We start from the raw sequence: 18,886 nt of genomic DNA on the forward strand, positions 1-18,886 counted from the left end.
ACATCTGCAACGTATGATAGGAACATTGTAGTTGGAAAATGGGCGATTAATAGATTTTCTCAGTTTTGATATCTCTGCCTAGAGTATAAGTGCGAATGTTGTTCATTCTCCCAAAATGGTACATTTCCCTTTCATTATCTTTTTGTGTTGGTAAAAGGTAATTCAGAATATATTTTTTAATTCTTATAAAAATGAAATCCTCATAAATCAGAGTTTTAGTAATCTCTTGTCTGTGATTTGGTGAAAAGTTTAAAAAAAATAAGCACTTTGGAAAAATGTCTGTCTTCATATCCTCATTAGGAAACTTCTCTTTAATTTTGTAGTCAAATCAGAAAATTAATGCCCGTTGGACCACAGAGGAGCAGCTTCTAGCAGTGCAAGGTATATTAAAGATAAGCAGTTACTGTTGTTAATAATTATTTAACTTGTCGTGAAAGGTGACTACCATAGTTCTTCCCTTCCTTTAGAAATGGATCAAGAAAGGGGTCTTGTGTTCACCACAAAGTCCTGGTGACCATGAATTCTGTTTTGTACTTGTGGATGTGACATACTGAGCCTGTGTGCATTTTGGGTCCTGAACAGCATGTAATGCATTCTCAGCACTAAATAAATGATGGTGATGACAAGCTTGAACAAGTCTTGGTCTCTCCGTGCCTCTGCTTCAGTATTTCTGCAGTTGGGTTCATTCTTACTGTATCAGTCAATAACTCATTATTTAAAGCATAGACTAATTTATGTTTCTGGTTTCCCTGATTACTCTGTATTTGATAAATGTCAGGTACTGAAAATATTAATGATATGCTTTACTTTCAGTGTACCATAACTTACTTAAGAGATATGCCACTGAATGCTTCAAAACCTGACTTTAAATATATCTATTTATACAAAAGAGAGGCTTAAGATATATATATATATACACATACAATTTTAAATGCACTATTTATAAGAATGATTTGTTGAATTGTATGGCAGAAAACTTTTTGTAATATGAATACCCATGGGCAAATTGGAAGCACTATAAACTTGGATTTTCTTGTATTTGAATTACTTAAAGAAGGGCATATTGTATGTTTTAATTCAGTGTTGTAGATTTTTTTCCCTTTCAAGATGAACTATCTGCAGGACTGATTGTGTGATTTAAGTTTGGTTTACAATTTGTTTCTTCCTGGCTGAGCCCTCTGTATTGAGTACTAATAGCTTTTTTGTCTAGGTTAACTACTATAAGAGAGTTGGGCCCCAGTGAAACATATATCTTTAAAAATAGTTCCAAGTATTCAAACATAGAGAAAATATTTAACTCAAAAATGTTGTGCAAGTATCATTCGGATATGAGAATAATGTAGTTAAAGATTGATTAATAGATGACTCTGCAGTTAGAATTAGAGTAAGAATTACTCACCCAGTGTGATTTGAAAATGTCACAGGAGGGTGCCAGCAGGATAATGTGAGCCTTCCCTTTGGTATACAGTCATTTCATAAATAGAAATACTTGATTCGATGGAGGCAGGGTGCTGGATGTGCATTGAGCACATCTGTAATTGTAGAATTAAGTTTCTGAATGAGTCAGAACAAAGTTTAATTAGTTTATAATGTTCAATAATAGCTGTTTTAAAACTAAAAACTGACAATTTAAATTTTTGATTAAAAAATTAGTATTTTCAATGGCTGTCTCATATTTATTTAGAATTATGTCTTATGGCTCTAACATAGTTATTTGAGTAGGCGTTGGTTTGACTGATGTAAAGCCTGTTTCCCTTCATCAGAGTAGCCTATAGAATTTAACCCCGTCTTCCAGTATTTCATTGCTTAAAGGTTAGTATACTAATCCTGTACTCTTCATATAAGAAATTATCCCAGTGAAAGGGTTTTCTTAAGGGAATCGGCTAGGAAGTCTGGGTTAATCTTTCTCTGTATGTACAGAATCAGGATTTGATATTGTTCTACAGTACTCCTTTAAGTGGTAGGGTCCACTGAATCTTATGGCTGGGTTGGATATTATGAAAAGCTGCGTTCAAGAGAAGGACAATGGAAAGATTTACATATGGAGTTGAGCTATATATGTGGACACTATTTCAGCTTATAAATATTACAAGAATGGAGTATTTATAGAAATAATCAAACATTTCCTCTCTCCTGAGGGATATTCAGTGTCATATTTTTATGCACGTTTGAAAAGTAATCCTTAAATAAATTACACTAATGGAGCAATTTGTATGGAAAGATTCATGTTCTTAGGATTTTGAAAGCACTCTCTTAGTATGTTAATGTCTTCGTTTTTATTTAAATATTTATTTTGACTCTGTGTGTGAAATTTTTATTTTCACTTTGAGTTTTTAGGTTTTTTTGGTTTTGTTTTGGGTTTTTTTTGTTTGTTTTTGTTTTTGTTATTTACAATAAAACAAAGCTAAGCTATTTGTGTCCAAAATAGTTATTTGAGGGAGAATTAAAAAGTGCCAGCTTTGCTTCATGTGCCCATGTATTTATATAATACTCAAAAGTGTGTCTTATAAACAGTATAATCGTATAGTAATGTCACCTGTACCTGAGTCTCAGTGTGGTTAAGGTACATAATTGAACTTTTTATTTTAACATGTGTAATCCAGAAGTACTTATCTTAGCAGGCAATTGTTTTTGGTTTTTTCTTCTTCTTTTTAATCTTTATTTATGATAAGCCTTTATATGATATTATTCTTCTGGCCACTTCAGTTTCAAATCATTTATGTTTTGATATTAACATGTTTTAATTTATATAGAACTTTCTATTCAAGACATTTTACATATAGATTCTGATTTGACATTCATTTGTTAAATGCTTTATTTTATCTTGCTCGTAGTTGACCATTACAGTGACCTAGAGAGAGAAATGTTGACTCTAGTGTCACTAGTGAGATTTATAACTCTATTTTTTTTTTTTAACTCTACTATTAAATAAACTTTTTGTTGTAATTCTGAAAACTAAATAAGTATATTAAGATCATTTCCTAGGGCTTAAATATATATTTCCCACTTCCATCTGCTCATATTGTTGTTAACTAAGTACTAGCCATTTAAATTGTAAATAAATATTATTTTAACAACAAATATTTAAATAAATAAATAAGCCATTTCCCCTTCTTTCTCCCTTATTTGGAAGGGGGGAAAATCATGCTCAGACCAGATAGGAATGTCTGCTTTTACTTGTGTAATCTATCACTTTATTATGTTGATTTTAGTTCTAACTATGTTATAACTTCAATAGCATTCTTTGAGAGTCCCCAAGTGGGATATTATAAATGCTGCTTTAATTTAATTTAATCCTCTTAAAATACTTACCAAGAATGGTATTTCTACAATTTCTGTAATCTGTTTCAGCTTTGAGTATCTAAAATTTCTATTATAACAAATTAGTTAACAGTAAGGCCAGTTATAGTCTTCACATATTTGTGTTAATGGTGAAATACCCCTGTTTGTAGCTTATGTCATATATATAAATATTTTTTTCTAATCTATGGTGCTTTTAGAAATTATCCTAAAATCAATCTTGATATTCATATGATAAACATTCCTTATTAAGCAAGAATTAAGAAAAGAATTAGATTCTAGGTATATTTTTTTTCATGTAAAATGGAACAATTATTATCTGTTTTCAAAAAGTAACAATACATTTAAATGATAGTGCAAAACATCTGCTCTTTAAAGTGTATAGGAGCAGAAACATGGTATACAATGTTTGACATTTTTATTTTATGTCTCCTCTTAAATGTATTCATTTCATAGTCATTAGTGGTAAAAAACTAAAAAACAAAAACAAACAAAAAAAATATGCTTCCCAACTACAATATTTGTGCTATATTAGGGTAAACAACAAAAAATTTTTCTAATTTTATCAAGGCATCAACTTTAATTTTTAGTTTTTTTTTTTTATATTACTTGCCTTCTCGTATAAAACAGGAAATGACAGAACTATGTTCAAGTGAGTTATGCTTACAGTTGAATTTTACCTTCTCTCCCGATAGTTTATACATTCATTCCTTTTTAGGAGCAATGAAGTTGCAAGTCTAGAAATTGTCTTCTTTCTAATTTTATCTCCTACTTTAAAAAAAGCTAGAATGGTCCCTAAAGTAGGGGGGGAAAAGAGATTTGGCTGTTGATTAAGGCATAAGGATTGTAACGATCCTTACATGATCCTCAGTACATGAATGATCAAAAGGAGGTGGAGATAGATTCGTACTTTTCCATCTAAAAGTTATCTGTTTGCATTAGAGAGTTTCTTCTGTTATAACTGATATCACAAGAATGGAGACCCAAAAGTATAATTGTCAACCCTCTGATGCACTTGCTTCAGATAATTAATGATTCAAAATTCCCAGCATTTTGGGGATGGAATTTAACTTGTAGCAAGAAGATGGGAAGCTTCAGAAGAGAAAGGCTAGACATTGGAAAGACAATATATGATTTTGACTTTTAGCCGTCGCCCAGATGCACCAATCATTGTCCCACTGCTGTTGATATCTTTTTTACCTTCTTTACTAGGAATTCTTGACAAGATTTACAGGAGGTGAAAAGAAATGCATGTTCCTGAATGGTTTGAGTTTAAAATTAACCTGTTATTGATAGGAAAGAACCGTATCCCTGGAGTTTCTAGATGTCACTGCGTTCTTACTTCAAAAATAGATTTTTGAAAATTAATATTTCCCAATTATACCAAGTACATGCTCACTTTAAGACATTTGTGCAAGAAGCAGGGAAAAAAATATCCCCCAAATTTTCATTACCTATATCTAGAAGTAGCTTGTCACTGTAGTGTTGGCTTTGTGGGGTTTTTTTATAGTCCAAAATAAGATTTTAAAAATAACTTTTTAAACATACCAAAAGCAGATTTATGATATCCTTTCTGTCAAAGTAAAAAAAAGTCTAAATACCACGTTCAGAGTTGGGAAACACCATATTACAAATGCTCCTGAACTTACTATTTTACTACCCAAAGCTCTAAAAATACGAATTGTTTTTTGGTTGGGTAATATAGAACACTGGTTGGAAAATAAAATAATGATAACACAATATCCTAATGAGTAATATTTTTATGTTAATTCCCAAACAAAACTTTAAAAGTATATATTATAAAGATTATACGGTTTCATCTGCTAGTGTAGAAGCCATGTTGTTTCACTGTAACTTTGAAATGAAATTTAGCAATTTTACTGAAAACAATTTTTTCCTCTCCCTGGGAAATATTTAATTTCCCTCTTCTGGGGTTCTCTCAAGTTTTTTCCCACTCACCTTTGAAAACTGACCTCTTGCCCTAAAGGTCACAAGTTTAATTTAAAACCGTGGTTCAGATGGACCTAACTAAGCCTTTTATATCTTCAGGAGGAGTGAGAGAGATTTAATCTTTTTTTTGTTTTGTTTTAGAGAGATTTAAAAAGTGTTCTACATTTATTTGTTATTTCATAATGAGATAATGAGTGATTAGATGATTTAACTTGTTTACTTTTTGATACCTTTAGTGAATTGTCAATCAAGTGATAGAGATAGTATTTCACATAAGGAAATAGAGTTACTAATTAGGAATAGTTGTGCTATCTTATTGTCTCACAGTATTACTTTATTGATTCAGCCTGTGATACGGGATATAATTCAGACCATAAAAATCCGTTTATTGAAGAAATTCATGAGAAGTTGATCCTTCATTAGAATACAAATTAGGGTTTTCAAGGTCATTACTATTAGTATTCCCATTTTATGTGTTTTTTTGTGCCTAGAATTTTTATCAAGGTGAACATATTTTAAAGCATAGCAAAATTCTCATACCTGTGGTATTTAATGATGAAAACGAAGGAGAAATTTCAAGTTTTGTAGTAAGAACTTCCTAAGTCATTCTAGCACCAACTCTTATGAGGGATATAACATGAGATATGATGGACCTCGTTTTTTATAAACTGTGGAAAAAGAATGGACCACCCTTTCCCCAGCTACGAGTTGTAACAAAGTAGCTCTGATATCATAGGTTGTTAAAGATGTTTGCTCAGCACCGCTACCTTGTTAGGCTGACCTCCAGAAGCCTACCTGGGGATTCATCGGAAGGAGTCAGTCCCATTAAGTCTTCAGTTGGTGTTTCACTAGAGTTTGACTAGTTATCAGCCATAGTACAGAGCTTAAGAATTCCACCTTCTAGCCAAAATGTGCAACGTCACTGGGAATGTGAAAGTGATAAAGAAGTCAGCCATATGTGACTTGTAGCTTGGGAAGAATAAGAGAATGAAGCCCTATGGAGAAGAAAAATCAGTCGTATTTCCTGAGCACTTCCTCTGTACTCTGCGCTGTAGTAATGCTGGTGGTACTTTGTATTCCATAGGATAGTACTTTCCAACCTTTTTCACATCGTGGCACACAGAGAAAACTATGAAAATTTTCATAGCACACTGAGGCAGGCAGATGAGGCTGTTGTCTGTCCAGAGGAGACTGCCGAGGAGCTCGAGCTCTTCCAGACCCGGCCCAGCCACCCTGCAGGTTAAAGACATTAATATCGGGACCCACTTATTCTCAGGACGTGATTGAGCTCCTTAGCCAGACTACAGAAGTCTACAGTGTGGTCTGAGCCTTAAGACTTTGCAAAGTAGTTGATACGAGACTAGCATACACAAGTTAATGATAAACTTACCTAGGTGACTCAGAAGCTACGTGACCTGAAGAAAATCCAAAGTGTCTGGGTAAACTAAAGTTCCTATAGGAAGTAGTTTTGGTTTGGGGGCATGCAATTCTGGAAATGCAACAATATTAGTGACAAGGCGAAGTCCATCGAGCAAGAGAAAATAAAGTGGAAGACCAAAAAACATAGAGTCAGAAGAAGAGGGGACAGTTATATAGTGGAGTTAGACTTGGGGACAGCTTAGTGGTAGGTTTTAGAGTATATTTTGCTAAACAAATGGGTGTTCGGAGGGTTGTAATTATTGTCAGACTTGGAGTCAGAGTTACTCTTAATGTGACTTCTTGCTAAGAATATAGCAGATCTAATCCTAGATTTATTTAAGGTTTTCATTTCTAAACTCACGTATTCAGTAGCATTGGTCATTTCTAGAATGTAAATTAAATATCCATTATGAAAATTAGTACACTGGTAGAACACTGTGTGTGATTTCCAATTAGTATTTGTTTTTCAGTGCAGTCATCTCAAGTTGAGTTGCTGTTTTCCAAAGTACAAGTAGTAGAGAAGTACTTGAGTATGCAGCAGTAATTCTTCATATGAAATGACCTTGGGTTCTTATTGCCAGATAAACCCTTGGTAGAACCTAGTCACCATTAGAATTTATACTCACTTATGAAGTTCAAACTGGAAATCAGCTCATGGATTTAAGAGAATATAAATTCATTTATATTGTAAATGAATATAAAATAAAATATTGTAAGCAATGTTTAAGTATCATTATTACTTTGTTGTCATGCATATGTCTTTCCCTTTGAGAACAGAGCAAATGAGCATAGTTTATAAACCCAAAACTCTGTATTAACAATGGGATATGGTTATAGCTTAATAATGTCAGGCCTCCTACCCAAAATGCTCTAAGAGAAAGGAACTCCCCATAGAGTCAAGCCTAGCAAGTTGAATGTAGCAAGAGATACTTATTCCCAAGTTTTCAATAAACAATAAGCACAGAATTTAAAAACAGGAGTTATATCATGCTGGTGCTTTAGGTAATAGGTGTATCACCCAAATAGCTATCAGTAAGAATATGTCTAGCATTTCTGCTGGGGTATTAATATGTCCTTATATTATTCTCTTATGTGTGATTGTATACATGTTAAGTTTATCTAAATCCCTGTATTTCTGGCTGCTTAGGTTAAACTACAGACTTTAATGTCATAGACATCAATATTTTTTTTCTCCTTTCTCATCTCTAAATAATGAGTTACTGTTTTCTGGTATTTTAAAAAGCAGTTATCAAATTGTAAACTAAAAATTTTGACAGCTTTTATATTTTGAGCTAAGTGCATCTCTTTCTAGAATGAGTCAGTGAATTTCTTTTAGAATTCCCTTAAGAGCAAATTATTGTCCATCTGATTATATAAACTCACTTTAAACTCTGTAGCATAATTGACTATCTCAAGTTCATAAATCAAATATTATCCTTCATTTAATAAAATTTCCATAATTTTATGGAAGTTAGGTTTTTTAATAACTGAATGTACAATCCTTCTTAAATTTAAGGGAGTGATGATAAGCACAAGTATCTACAAGTGGTCACTATTATACCCTGATTCTTTAGGCTACAGAGCATATCTAGGAATCCTTCATATATACAGTCCTTAGAACTGTTAGATGAGTTAAAATCCAACAAACTCTGAAAAATAGCTTCCCCTTTTATTGTCCATCAGATTGTGATGATTCTCCTGCTTTTTATGTTTAAATTCTTATCTCATTTCTATTCATTGGTACCTGGTAAGATAGGCAATTAATTATGTTGAAGTTGGTGTTAAGACCAAAATTACAATGCTTTTCTTAATGGGGGAACCCTAAGACTACTCGCTCAGTCCATTGAGGGGATAAAAGAGATGGTTCATTCCCATCCAGTTTTGTTTACAAACGGTGTTGCTCAAATTTAGGTGACTGGCTACTAGGGAAATAAATGAATGTGGAATTGAGGATGGAACAAAGAATTCAATGCTTTACAATAAATGGACTGTATTTGAGAGTTCAAGAGAGGATTGGAGAAAATAACTGAGTATGTAAAAAATGGTAAGTCTCTGATTGTTCAGTTGAAGGCAAGTGGCTGGCTCGATGAAATGACATAATTGATAGTTTTCATCTGTGACCCTGATATCTTAGCCTCTATCTCAGAATTGAGAAATGAGCAGAGTTTATCAGAAAGGATTTTCATTGCTGGTATCTTGTGTGTGTGCATGATGTATAGTACACACAGCTCTCCTTACTGATCCTTCACAGGTGTATTATTTACTTTGCCTTCCAGGTGTCCGCAAATATGGTAAAGATTTTCAAGCTATTGCAGATGTAATTGGCAACAAGACTGTTGGCCAAGTGAAGAACTTCTTTGTAAACTACAGGCGTCGGTTTAACTTAGAGGAGGTATTGCAGGAGTGGGAAGCAGAACAAGGAACCCAGGCTTCTAATGGTGATGCTTCTACTTTAGGGGAGGAGACAAAAAGTGCTTCTAATGTGCCATCAGGGAAGAGCACTGATGAAGAAGAGGAGGTGTGTTTGTGTATGGAATTTGAGCTAATATGAGCTGAGGAATCACCATTTTGTGTGGTGTTCTGTAAGGTTAATTTGTCAGAGGACTAGCTAAATGAGCATGAAAGGTTGACAATACACTTACTCAGTGGTGCATCTCTCGTGACTTTTAAGTCATAATGACATGCTAAGTTCTGATCCTAGAAGAATGGAGAGTGTATTGTTCTTTCATAGTCTTATTTTTATTTCCAGTGTTAAGCTGTTTACTAATAAAGATGCCTGTTTGGTAGCTTCATTGCTTTTTCGGTTTTTGGTTTTTTGTTTTGTTTTGTTTAAAATAAAAGAAGCTTGTGCTTCCAAAAAACACTGGTGTTATGTTTTTGTTTTGTTTTGTTTTGTTTTTCCTGTGACAGCCCAAACTATATTGTATTAAGTTCATTAGGAACTGTCATCTCATACGTGTATTTTTGTTTCTTCACCTCTAGGCACAGACCCCACAGGCTCCTCGGACTCTGGGTCCATCACCTCCTGCCCCATCATCCACTCCAACACCAACAGCCCCCATTGCCACTCTGAACCAGCCTCCACCACTTCTTCGTCCAACACTGCCTGCTGCCCCTGCTCTCCACCGGCAGCCTCCTCCACTCCAGCAGCAGGCTCGGTTCATCCAGCCCCGGCCAACTTTAAATCAGCCTCCACCACCTCTCATTCGCCCTGCTAATTCTATGCCACCCCGTCTAAACCCAAGACCAGTGTTGTCCACAGTTGGTGGTCAACAGCCACCATCACTTATCGGAATTCAGACAGATTCACAGTCCTCACTGCACTAAGATTAAATTGGACAGAGCTGCAGTAACTTTTCACCCCATCATTATACCAGTGCTCATCTGACTGATGCAAAAGAAGAAAGAATAATCCTTCCTAGATACTGAGGCTGCGAACTAGTTCTGTGGCAGTGGGCTAGCATAAGTAGATGCCTAAGAAATTTTTTAGTTCACGCAACTGAAATGTTATACCACAGAAAGTCTACAGTTAGCCTCCTTTCTAGAGTATACATTCAGCGACATGATCTCATTAAAGGAAAAGAGATTAAGTATTCTATATACCGAGGGTTGTTGTTTTGTTTTTACTGTATTTATTTTATTGAGAATCTTTATATTCCTGCCTCTTCATAGTCAAGGCTCTTAGTACAGGAATATTGATTTAGGAATTGTGAAAACTCCTTAAGTTTCATAAGTTAAGGATGTTCGACTTTTTCTCTTTTTTCTTTAATTTAATTTTTAACATTTTCCTATGTTAGGAGTGCAAGAATAGATAGCCTGCATTTCAGATTTTGACATATGTTCATTTAATGCATATTTAAGAAATTATAGCTGCATATCCCTTTTTTCAAAAACTCTTGCTTTTTTTTCTAAAGGAATTTAAATATATTCCTTTAAAAGAAAGCAATTTAATCAATTGCAAAGCAATTATATGAACCCACAAAGAATGTACTGAACCTGCTAACTCTTTAACACACAGTTTAGGGTCCTAGCGCAAAGTCCTTGCTTAAAGGTCATTGACTCGCCATCTTGCAGTAGTAAGAGGATCGGAGTAATAATTTTACATATAAATGAGGATTTAATCTGTTCAAGTACAGTGTCTTTAAGTTCCTTGAAAATGGAGTTAATTTTGATTTTTTTTTTTTAATCTTTCTAAGTGCTATCTGCTTTTAACTAGTAGTTGCCTACATTGGGGACTTTAGAAGAGAATTATATTTTGTCAGTTATGTGGAGATAGTGGTTATGGAAGCATTTATTTACAGTACCCTTTTTGTGTTTAGGTTCTGAACTTTAAATTGCCGTCAGACTTATTAATATGGTCTGTATTTAATATAAAGGATGTTTTCTTGGTAAATCTCTATTGTGCTATTTGGATACATTTGTGTATTCCTTGCAGCTGACCTGTACTTCTGGGTTTGGTTTAGGGTTAAATCATCAACATTATTTCATAAAATATATTTAAGAATTTGTTCTGTGTTATCCAAAGATGTATCAGTATATTGTCACAATTATGCTGTTAACTTAAAATGCTGAGACCCCTTTTATAAAGAAACAAAAAATTTCAAGTCTTCTTAATTCAACACATAATCATTAAGCACCTACAAAGAATATTTTACAAGTGATAGTATTTCAACAATGTATTACTAATATTTTTGATAACAATGATTTCATATTGGAATCATGACCTGTGCAAAGGGACAGATCGATTAGATTGCTATACTAGTGGAACTTAAGCTAAATGTTTGCACATTCACATTCTCACATTTAGAACTATTTCACGAAATGGTCAACATCAAAGGCCCTAGTTTATATTTCGAGATGTCATATATTCCCCAAATATTGGGTAGTCCCTACCTTTGGCTCTAAAGTGTTAAAGAGCTATTGACTTAAATCCATTGATTAGTTTTAATTTTGAAGTTTAGACCACTTCTTTCCATAAGGACCTTAAGTTCTGGCATAATCTAAAACTTTTTCCAGGATGTGTTCTTTCTCTCTCATTGGATCATCATGATTTAAAATTCCTAATATTCAAGAATTTATACTTATTTTTACTTTAATAGCCATGGGGACAGTTATATATCTTAAAGGAAAATATCTAAAGCATTTTTTTAAAGTATTTAGATTGTCTTGCATATGTGCATACTATACAGCTTCTATTGTCTTGTCTCTTGTCAGTAGACCTTCAGTATACAGTGTGTGGGATATGTGAGTCAAGTTGGTCAGCACCAGCATCTGTCCAGCTGTTAAGTATATTGTGATTCATTTAAAATCCGTTCTATCCCAACCATGGGCAAAGGTGCTGTATCTGAGGGATGTGCTGTAATTTGATTTACGTACACTAGAGCACACAGTAGAAAAATCTTAGCTTCATTCGTAATATGACACATGTATATAGTGAGATGTCTTTATTGTGTGCTTTGCATATTTTGTAAATATTTTGCACGTCATTATTTTTCTTTTTTGTTGAAGCAGTGTTTGGCCTGGAAGAGTGATATGCTTGCTGCTTAATCAAAGGATTAAAGAGTTAAAGATGTGTATGTCTTCTATTTTTATATAATTTCATGTTGTGTGAGAAATTTAGGACCTCTTCACTGTGAAATTCTAAATACTGATTTTTATAAAAAAAAAAAAAAAGCAAAACCTGAAAATCTTTTAATGACCATTTCATTAATTTCAAGTTTATCAGTTTAAAAAAAAATCTACACCCAAGTATTTTTTTCATTACGTAACTAAAAATAAATCACGCTGTTGATACATCTGGTGATATTAATAAACATTTTTTTCTATATGATTTAATTCCAGTGTAATACGATGGAGGTAAAAGTAGGTTATGATCAAAACTTTTTCTTAATAATCTTATAATAAAGTGAGTAAAATATAATGTAAAATAAAGGTGAAAGAACGTCAAATTCTGTCTTAATATAGGCCTACATTCTTTTTAGGAATAGATGTAGAGAACAAAAAAACCTGACAGTCAGGTTTTTCAACTATACTAAGAATGTTGTAAATACTTTGGTTAAAGTACTAAGTTTAGTTATTAAATATGTTGTATTTTAATGTTTCTTCTTGCTATCAAAAGAATATTATCCATGGATATTAATAACTGCTGATCACTTAACACTGGGGTGTCAGGGTCTCCTCAAAAATAATAATCTGACTTAGAACTCAAAGAAGGATCTCTCTTTTTGTGGTTTCCTGAAATAAATTATGAATACATTCTGATAATAGGAAACAAGAAAATGCGTATTAGTTTTTTAATTTGGACATTCATTATAGATACATCATTCATAAGATTACAGAGTAAGTGAATACAGAAAGAATCCAGGAATCAAGTTTGAGAAACCATGCTATATTATAAAATGTCTACAAGAAAGTACCTCACTTTTTGATGCATTTGTGGGGGTACCTTATCTGCCCTCTCTTAGGAAAAAAAAATAGGTCACATGTAACTCCTCCCAATTTAGGTCTTGATTAACTGCCTTAGTGAAGGAATGTTCTGCAACAATAAATTTTAATAACAATGGAGTTTGTGAGTAAAACATTAAGATGAATGTTCCTAAATGTGTGACTGTGTCTAAAAGGCCATGTGGCGTTATCTTCCCTTCTTCTGTTATCAGAAGAACACCTAAGGGAGAAACGGTGAAGACCAGAAATTAATGTTGGATTGAGATGTTTGCAAATTGTCTTTACCAGATTTAAAGTAGGCTAATGATAAGGAACGGATCTTTCTTTGCATTGTGGTGACTTAAACTTTACAATCGTAAAGCTGGAATTTGGGTGAGCAGTCTCAGAAAAAGATGCTGGGAAAGTGAAGTGGAGAGATCTAGGAGCAGTCTTCACACTGTAAATGGCATGAAGGGTAATCTTCCAGAATGCTTTATAGAATTATCTTTTTTTCTGGATTATTTTAAGAAAGGTTAAATTTTTATTCTATATAATTTAACTTTATTTAAATATATAAGGTACAATTACCGATAACTAAGAAGATCCTGAATAATACCACAACACAAGGTATCTATCTCTTGAGGTATCTATCTAGCTTACTGCCCAGAGCAGCTTTCATAATTGGCAGGATTTGGCTTCAAAAGGCCTGTATTCCCAAGACCATTTTTGTTCACATGCTGTGCCCTTTCCAAAAGAGAATTTGAAAACAATCAGAATTGTTGAGGGGCTTGTCACTTGACTTATATATAAAAAGTTCTCCATCTACCATGGTGACTCTTCCAACTCCACTGAAAAGTTACTTCACCTCCCTGTGCCTCAGTTTATTTATTTTTCTTCCCACCCCAAAGTTTGGTGAAACGACAAGAAATACAAAAATGAAAATAATGCTTAGCAGTGCTGGAAAGCCAGAGAAGGTGCCTCCAGCAGATAGAGACAGATTTATGACAAAAACCTCATAGAATTAAAGAAGCTCCAACTCCGCGAAGGCAAAAGAGCAGGAAAACACTGACATTCTCAAAAGGGTCCCATAATAACCTCAAATTCGAGGCAAATACGGAGCAGCCTCCAAGGATTCCTGCTTCCTGGTGTTCATGCCATTGTGTGTGGGCTGGACTTAGGGACTTGCTTCTGACCAATAGAATACAGCAAAGGTGATGGAATGTCACTTCTGTGGTTAGGCTAAAAGACTGGGACTTCTGTCTTGTTAGTAGATTTCTCTGCTTGCATGCTTTGATGAAGCAAGCTGCCATGTTGGAGAGGCCCATGTGGCAAGGATCTGAGGCAAGCACGCTGCCAACAGCCAGCAGAAAACTTAGGCACTCCGAATAACAACCTGCCAGGACCTGAATCCTGCCAACAACCACGTATGCTTGGAAGTGAATCCTTCCCCAGTTGGGCCTTGAGATGACTAGAGCTCAGCCAACACCTTGATTGCAGACTATGAGAGACCTTGAGACAGAGAACTCAGCTAAGCTGTGCCCAGATTTCTTAACACCACAGAAACTGTGAATTAAAGAGTTGTTTTGAGCTGCTAAGTTTTGAGGTAATTTGTTATGCAGCAATAGAAACAAATACAATGAACAAATATATACCATCTTCACAATTAAAAGAAAGTTGGAGTGACCGTATTAATGTCAGACGAAAATTTCAAAGCAAGGAGTATTGTCAAAGATAGAGATGTTCACTGCATAATGATAAAGGTGCCAATTCATCAAGAGGATCCCTGATAGAACTGCAAGAAGAAATAGGCAAATCTGCCATTAAAGTCAGTGACTTAAATACCCATCTCTTAATAGTTGATAGAACATGAAAACCCAAAATGAGTAAGAATATAGAAGATCTGAACAACACTATCAACCACTTTTACCTAATTGAAATTTATAGATCATTCCACCCAACAACAGCAGAGTAAACATTCATTTCATGTGCACATGAAATATTTCCAAGAATAGACCATATTCTGTGCCATAAACAAGTTTTAATAAATGGAAAAGTGTTCAAGTTACCCAGAATATGTTCTCTAAGAACAATGGAACTAGAAATCAACAACAGAAATATGGAAAATTCTCAAATATTTGGAAATTAAACAACTCATTTCTAAATAAGTTATGGGTCAGAAAATAAGTTACAAGAGAAATTAGAAAATATCTTGAACTGAATATAAGTAAAAACAGTATATAAAAAACCAATGGCTGTAGCAAAGTTGTGCCTAGAAGGAAGTTGAGAGTTTTAAACGTTTATATTATATAGGAAGATAAAATCAATCATCTAAACTTTCTTCTTTAAAAACTAGGGGCTTCCCTGGTGGCGCAGTGGTTGAGAGTCTGCCTGTCAATGCAGGGGATGCAGGTTCGAGCCCTGGTCTGGGAAGATCCCACATGCCGCGGAGCAACTGGGCCCATGAGCCACAATTACTGAGCCTGCGCGTCTGGAGCCTGTGCTCCGCAACAAGAGAGGCTGCGATAGTGAGAGGCCCACGCACCGCGATGAAGAGTGGCCCCCGCTTGCCACAACTAGAGAAAGCCCTCTCTTGCCACAACTAGAGAAAGCCCTCACACAGAAACGAAGACCCAACACAGCCCTAAATAAATAAATAAATAAATAACCCTTTAAAAAAACAAACAAAAAAAAAAACAAAAAAAAAACTAGAAAGAAAAGAGTAAATATAACTTAAAGTAAACACAAGAGAGGAAATAAAATCATAATTAAAATAAATGAAATAGATACCAGGAAAACAACAGAGAAAAATCCCCGAAACCAGTAGTTGCTTCTTGAAAAGATCAACAAAATAGAAAATTCGTTGGTTAGAAAATTTGTTAGATCAAGAAAAAAAATGTGCAAATTATCAAAATCTAGACTGGAAGATGGATCATCACTACATAACCTACAGAAATTAAAAGTATTTGTAAAGGAACCTTATGAACACTTTACGTCAACAAATTTGTAAATGTTTTTAAAATGGACAAATTCTTACCACAACTGTCTCAAAAAGAATAGAAAATCTGAATCAAGTAAAGAAATTGAATTTGTGATTAAAAGTCTTCACACATAGGGGCTTCCCTCGTGGTGCAGTGGTTAAGAATCCACCTGCCAATGCAGGGTACATGGGTTCGAGCCCTGGTCCAGGAAGATCCCACATGCCGCGGAGCAACTAATCCCGTGAGCCACAACTACTGAAGCCCGCTTGCCTAAAGGCCGTGCTCCACGACCAGAGAAGCCACCGCAATGAGAAGCCCACGCACTGCAACAAAGAGTAGCCCCTGCTCGCCACAACTAGAGAAAGCCCGTGTGCAGCAATGAAGACCCAGCACAGCCAAAAATAAATAAATTAAATAAATAAATTTTTTAAAAAATGTCTTCACACATAAAAAAGTCTTGGCCCACATAGCTTTATTGGTGAATTCTATCAAACACTTTAAGAAATAATGCCAAGCCTACACGAACTCAGAAAATACAGGAGGAAGGAACACTTCCCTATTCATTCTATAAGAGCATTATTACTCTGATTTGAAGCCAGATAAAGACAAAAAAAAAGAGAAACTTCAGACTAATGAACAGAGATGCAAAAATCCTTAACAGATATTAGCAAATAAAATTCAGCAGTAAAAGGATTGCAGAACATAACCCAGTGGTGTTTATCCCAGGAATGCAAGTTTGGTTTAACAAAAGAAATCAATTAATGTAATATACCAGAGCTTCACAACCTCAGCACTATTGACATTTTCGGCTAGATAATTCTTTGTTGTGCATTTAAGATGTATAGCTGAATCCTCAGCCTTTATCCACCAGATGCCAGTAGCATCCTCTCCCCCACCTCCAGTTTATCAAAAATATCTCCAGCCATTACCAAATGTCCCTCAGGGAGCAAACCCCTCAGTTGAGAATCATTGTAATACATCATATTAATAAAATAAAGGGAAAAGGAAAATGATCATAACAATAGACACAGAAAAGACATTTGACAAAATCCAACACCTATTCCTGATAAAAACTCTCAGAAAACTAGAAATATAAGGGAACTTTCTCAACCTGATAAAAGAAGCCTATAAGTAATATTACACTTAACTGAGTGCTTTCACCTAGGATTGGAACCAAGCTAAGGATACCTGTTCTCATCACTTCTAGTCAACATTTTACTGGTGGTTCTAGCCAATTCAATAAGGCAAGAAAAATAAAGGCTTACACATGGGAAAGGCAGAACAAAAATTGTCTTTATTTGTAGATGACATGATCTTGCATGTAAAAAATACTACTAAACCTCCAAACACTTATAGAATAATGAGTTCAAGAAGGTCACAGGATACAACATCAATATAAAATCAGTTGTATTTTTATATACTAGCAATGAATGGTCTGAAAATAGAATCAAGAAAACAATTTTACTCACAGTAGTATCAAAAAGAATAAAATATTTAACAATATATTTTAACAAAAATGTGACAGAGCTGTTCACTGAAATACATAAAATACTGCTGAGACAAATTAAAGAAGACCTAAATAAATGAGGGGACATACCACATTCATGAATTGGAAGACAATATTGTTAAGATGGCAATTCCCCTCAAATTGCTTTATATATTAAACCCAATCCCTATCAAAATCTTAGCCTTGTTTTGTACAAATTGACAAGCTAATTCCACAAGTTATATGGTATTGCAAGGACCTAGGCCAGGAGCCAGGAAATTGTTTCTCTAAATGGCCAAGACAGTAAGTATTTTAGGCTTTGCAGTCTCCACAGTCCCTGTGCAACTATTCATCGCTACCAATGTAGTTCAAAAACAGTCATAGAAAATACATAATGAACAGGCATGGTTATATGTCAATAAAACTTTATTTACAAAAACAAGTGCCAACCCGGAACTTAGACTAACCAAAACAATTTTGAAAAAGAAGAACAAAATTGAGTGACTTACACTAAGTGATTTCCATACTTGTTATAAAGTTTCAGTAATGAAGACAGTGTGATATCAGTGTAAGGATGGACACATAGATCAGTGGAACAGAATAGAGTCCAGAAATACACTCACAAATATATGGTCAATTGATTTTCCATGACAGTGCCAGGGTAATTCAATGGCAGAAAGGATAGAATATCTGTATGGGGAAAAAAAAAAAAAAAAAAAGGATGATCTTTAATTCACACCCCCCACATGGACATATATACACTACCAAATGTAACATAGATAGCTAGTGGGAAGCAGCTGCATAGCACAGGGAGATCAGCTCAGTGTTTTGTGACCACCTAGAGGGCTGGGATAGGGAGGGTGGGAGGGAGACGCAAGAGGGAGGAGATATGGGGATATATGTAAATGTATAGCTGATTCACTTTGTTATAAAGCAGAAACTAATACAACATTGTAAAGCAATTATACTCCAATAAAGATGTCAAAAAAAAAAATTCACACCGCCCACAAAAATTAACTTGTAATGGATTATAGGCCAAGATGTATGACCTAAAACTATAAAGTTTTAGAAGAAAATATAGGAGAAACAATGTAACCAATAGCATGATCTATAATAGAAAAAAATAAATTGGATTTCATCAAGATTTTAAAAGATCTTTTCAAAGGATGCAACTAAGAAAATAAAAAGGCAAGTCACTGACCAAGAGAAAATATTTATAAAACATAAAACTGATAAAAGATTTGTATCCAGAATGTATATGAACTCTTAGAACTAAATAATAATAACTCTTACAAGTCAATAAAAAGAGAACAAAAAAAAATAGGCAGAA

General features: G+C 34.3%; 1 protein-coding gene across 8 annotated transcripts in view; it reads left to right on the top strand.

Moving 5' to 3' along the window:
- Positions 1-12,241, top strand: part of RCOR3 (REST corepressor 3) — a 50,257-nt gene extending 38,016 nt beyond the window's left edge. For 3 of the 8 annotated variants that reach the window (XM_082471715.1, XM_082471716.1, XM_082471719.1), the window contains 3 exons: positions 324-381; positions 8,946-9,187; positions 9,652-12,241. In XM_082471715.1, the coding sequence (XP_082327841.1) occupies positions 324-381; positions 8,946-9,187; positions 9,652-9,996 (645 nt within the window). In that variant the 3' untranslated portion in view covers positions 9,997-12,241. Of the gene's footprint in view, positions 1-323; positions 382-4,512; positions 4,565-8,580; positions 8,714-8,945; positions 9,188-9,651 lie in introns of those variants that run through there. The other 5 variants (XM_082471717.1, XM_082471718.1, XR_014266382.1 and 2 more) reach the window with 4 other exon arrangements.
- Positions 12,242-18,886: the final 6,645 nt, after the last annotated feature.

The sequence above is a fragment of the Balaenoptera physalus genome (assembly GCF_965194825.1).
Source record: "Balaenoptera physalus genome assembly, chromosome: 1".
Taxonomy (NCBI): domain Eukaryota; kingdom Metazoa; phylum Chordata; class Mammalia; order Artiodactyla; family Balaenopteridae; genus Balaenoptera; species Balaenoptera physalus.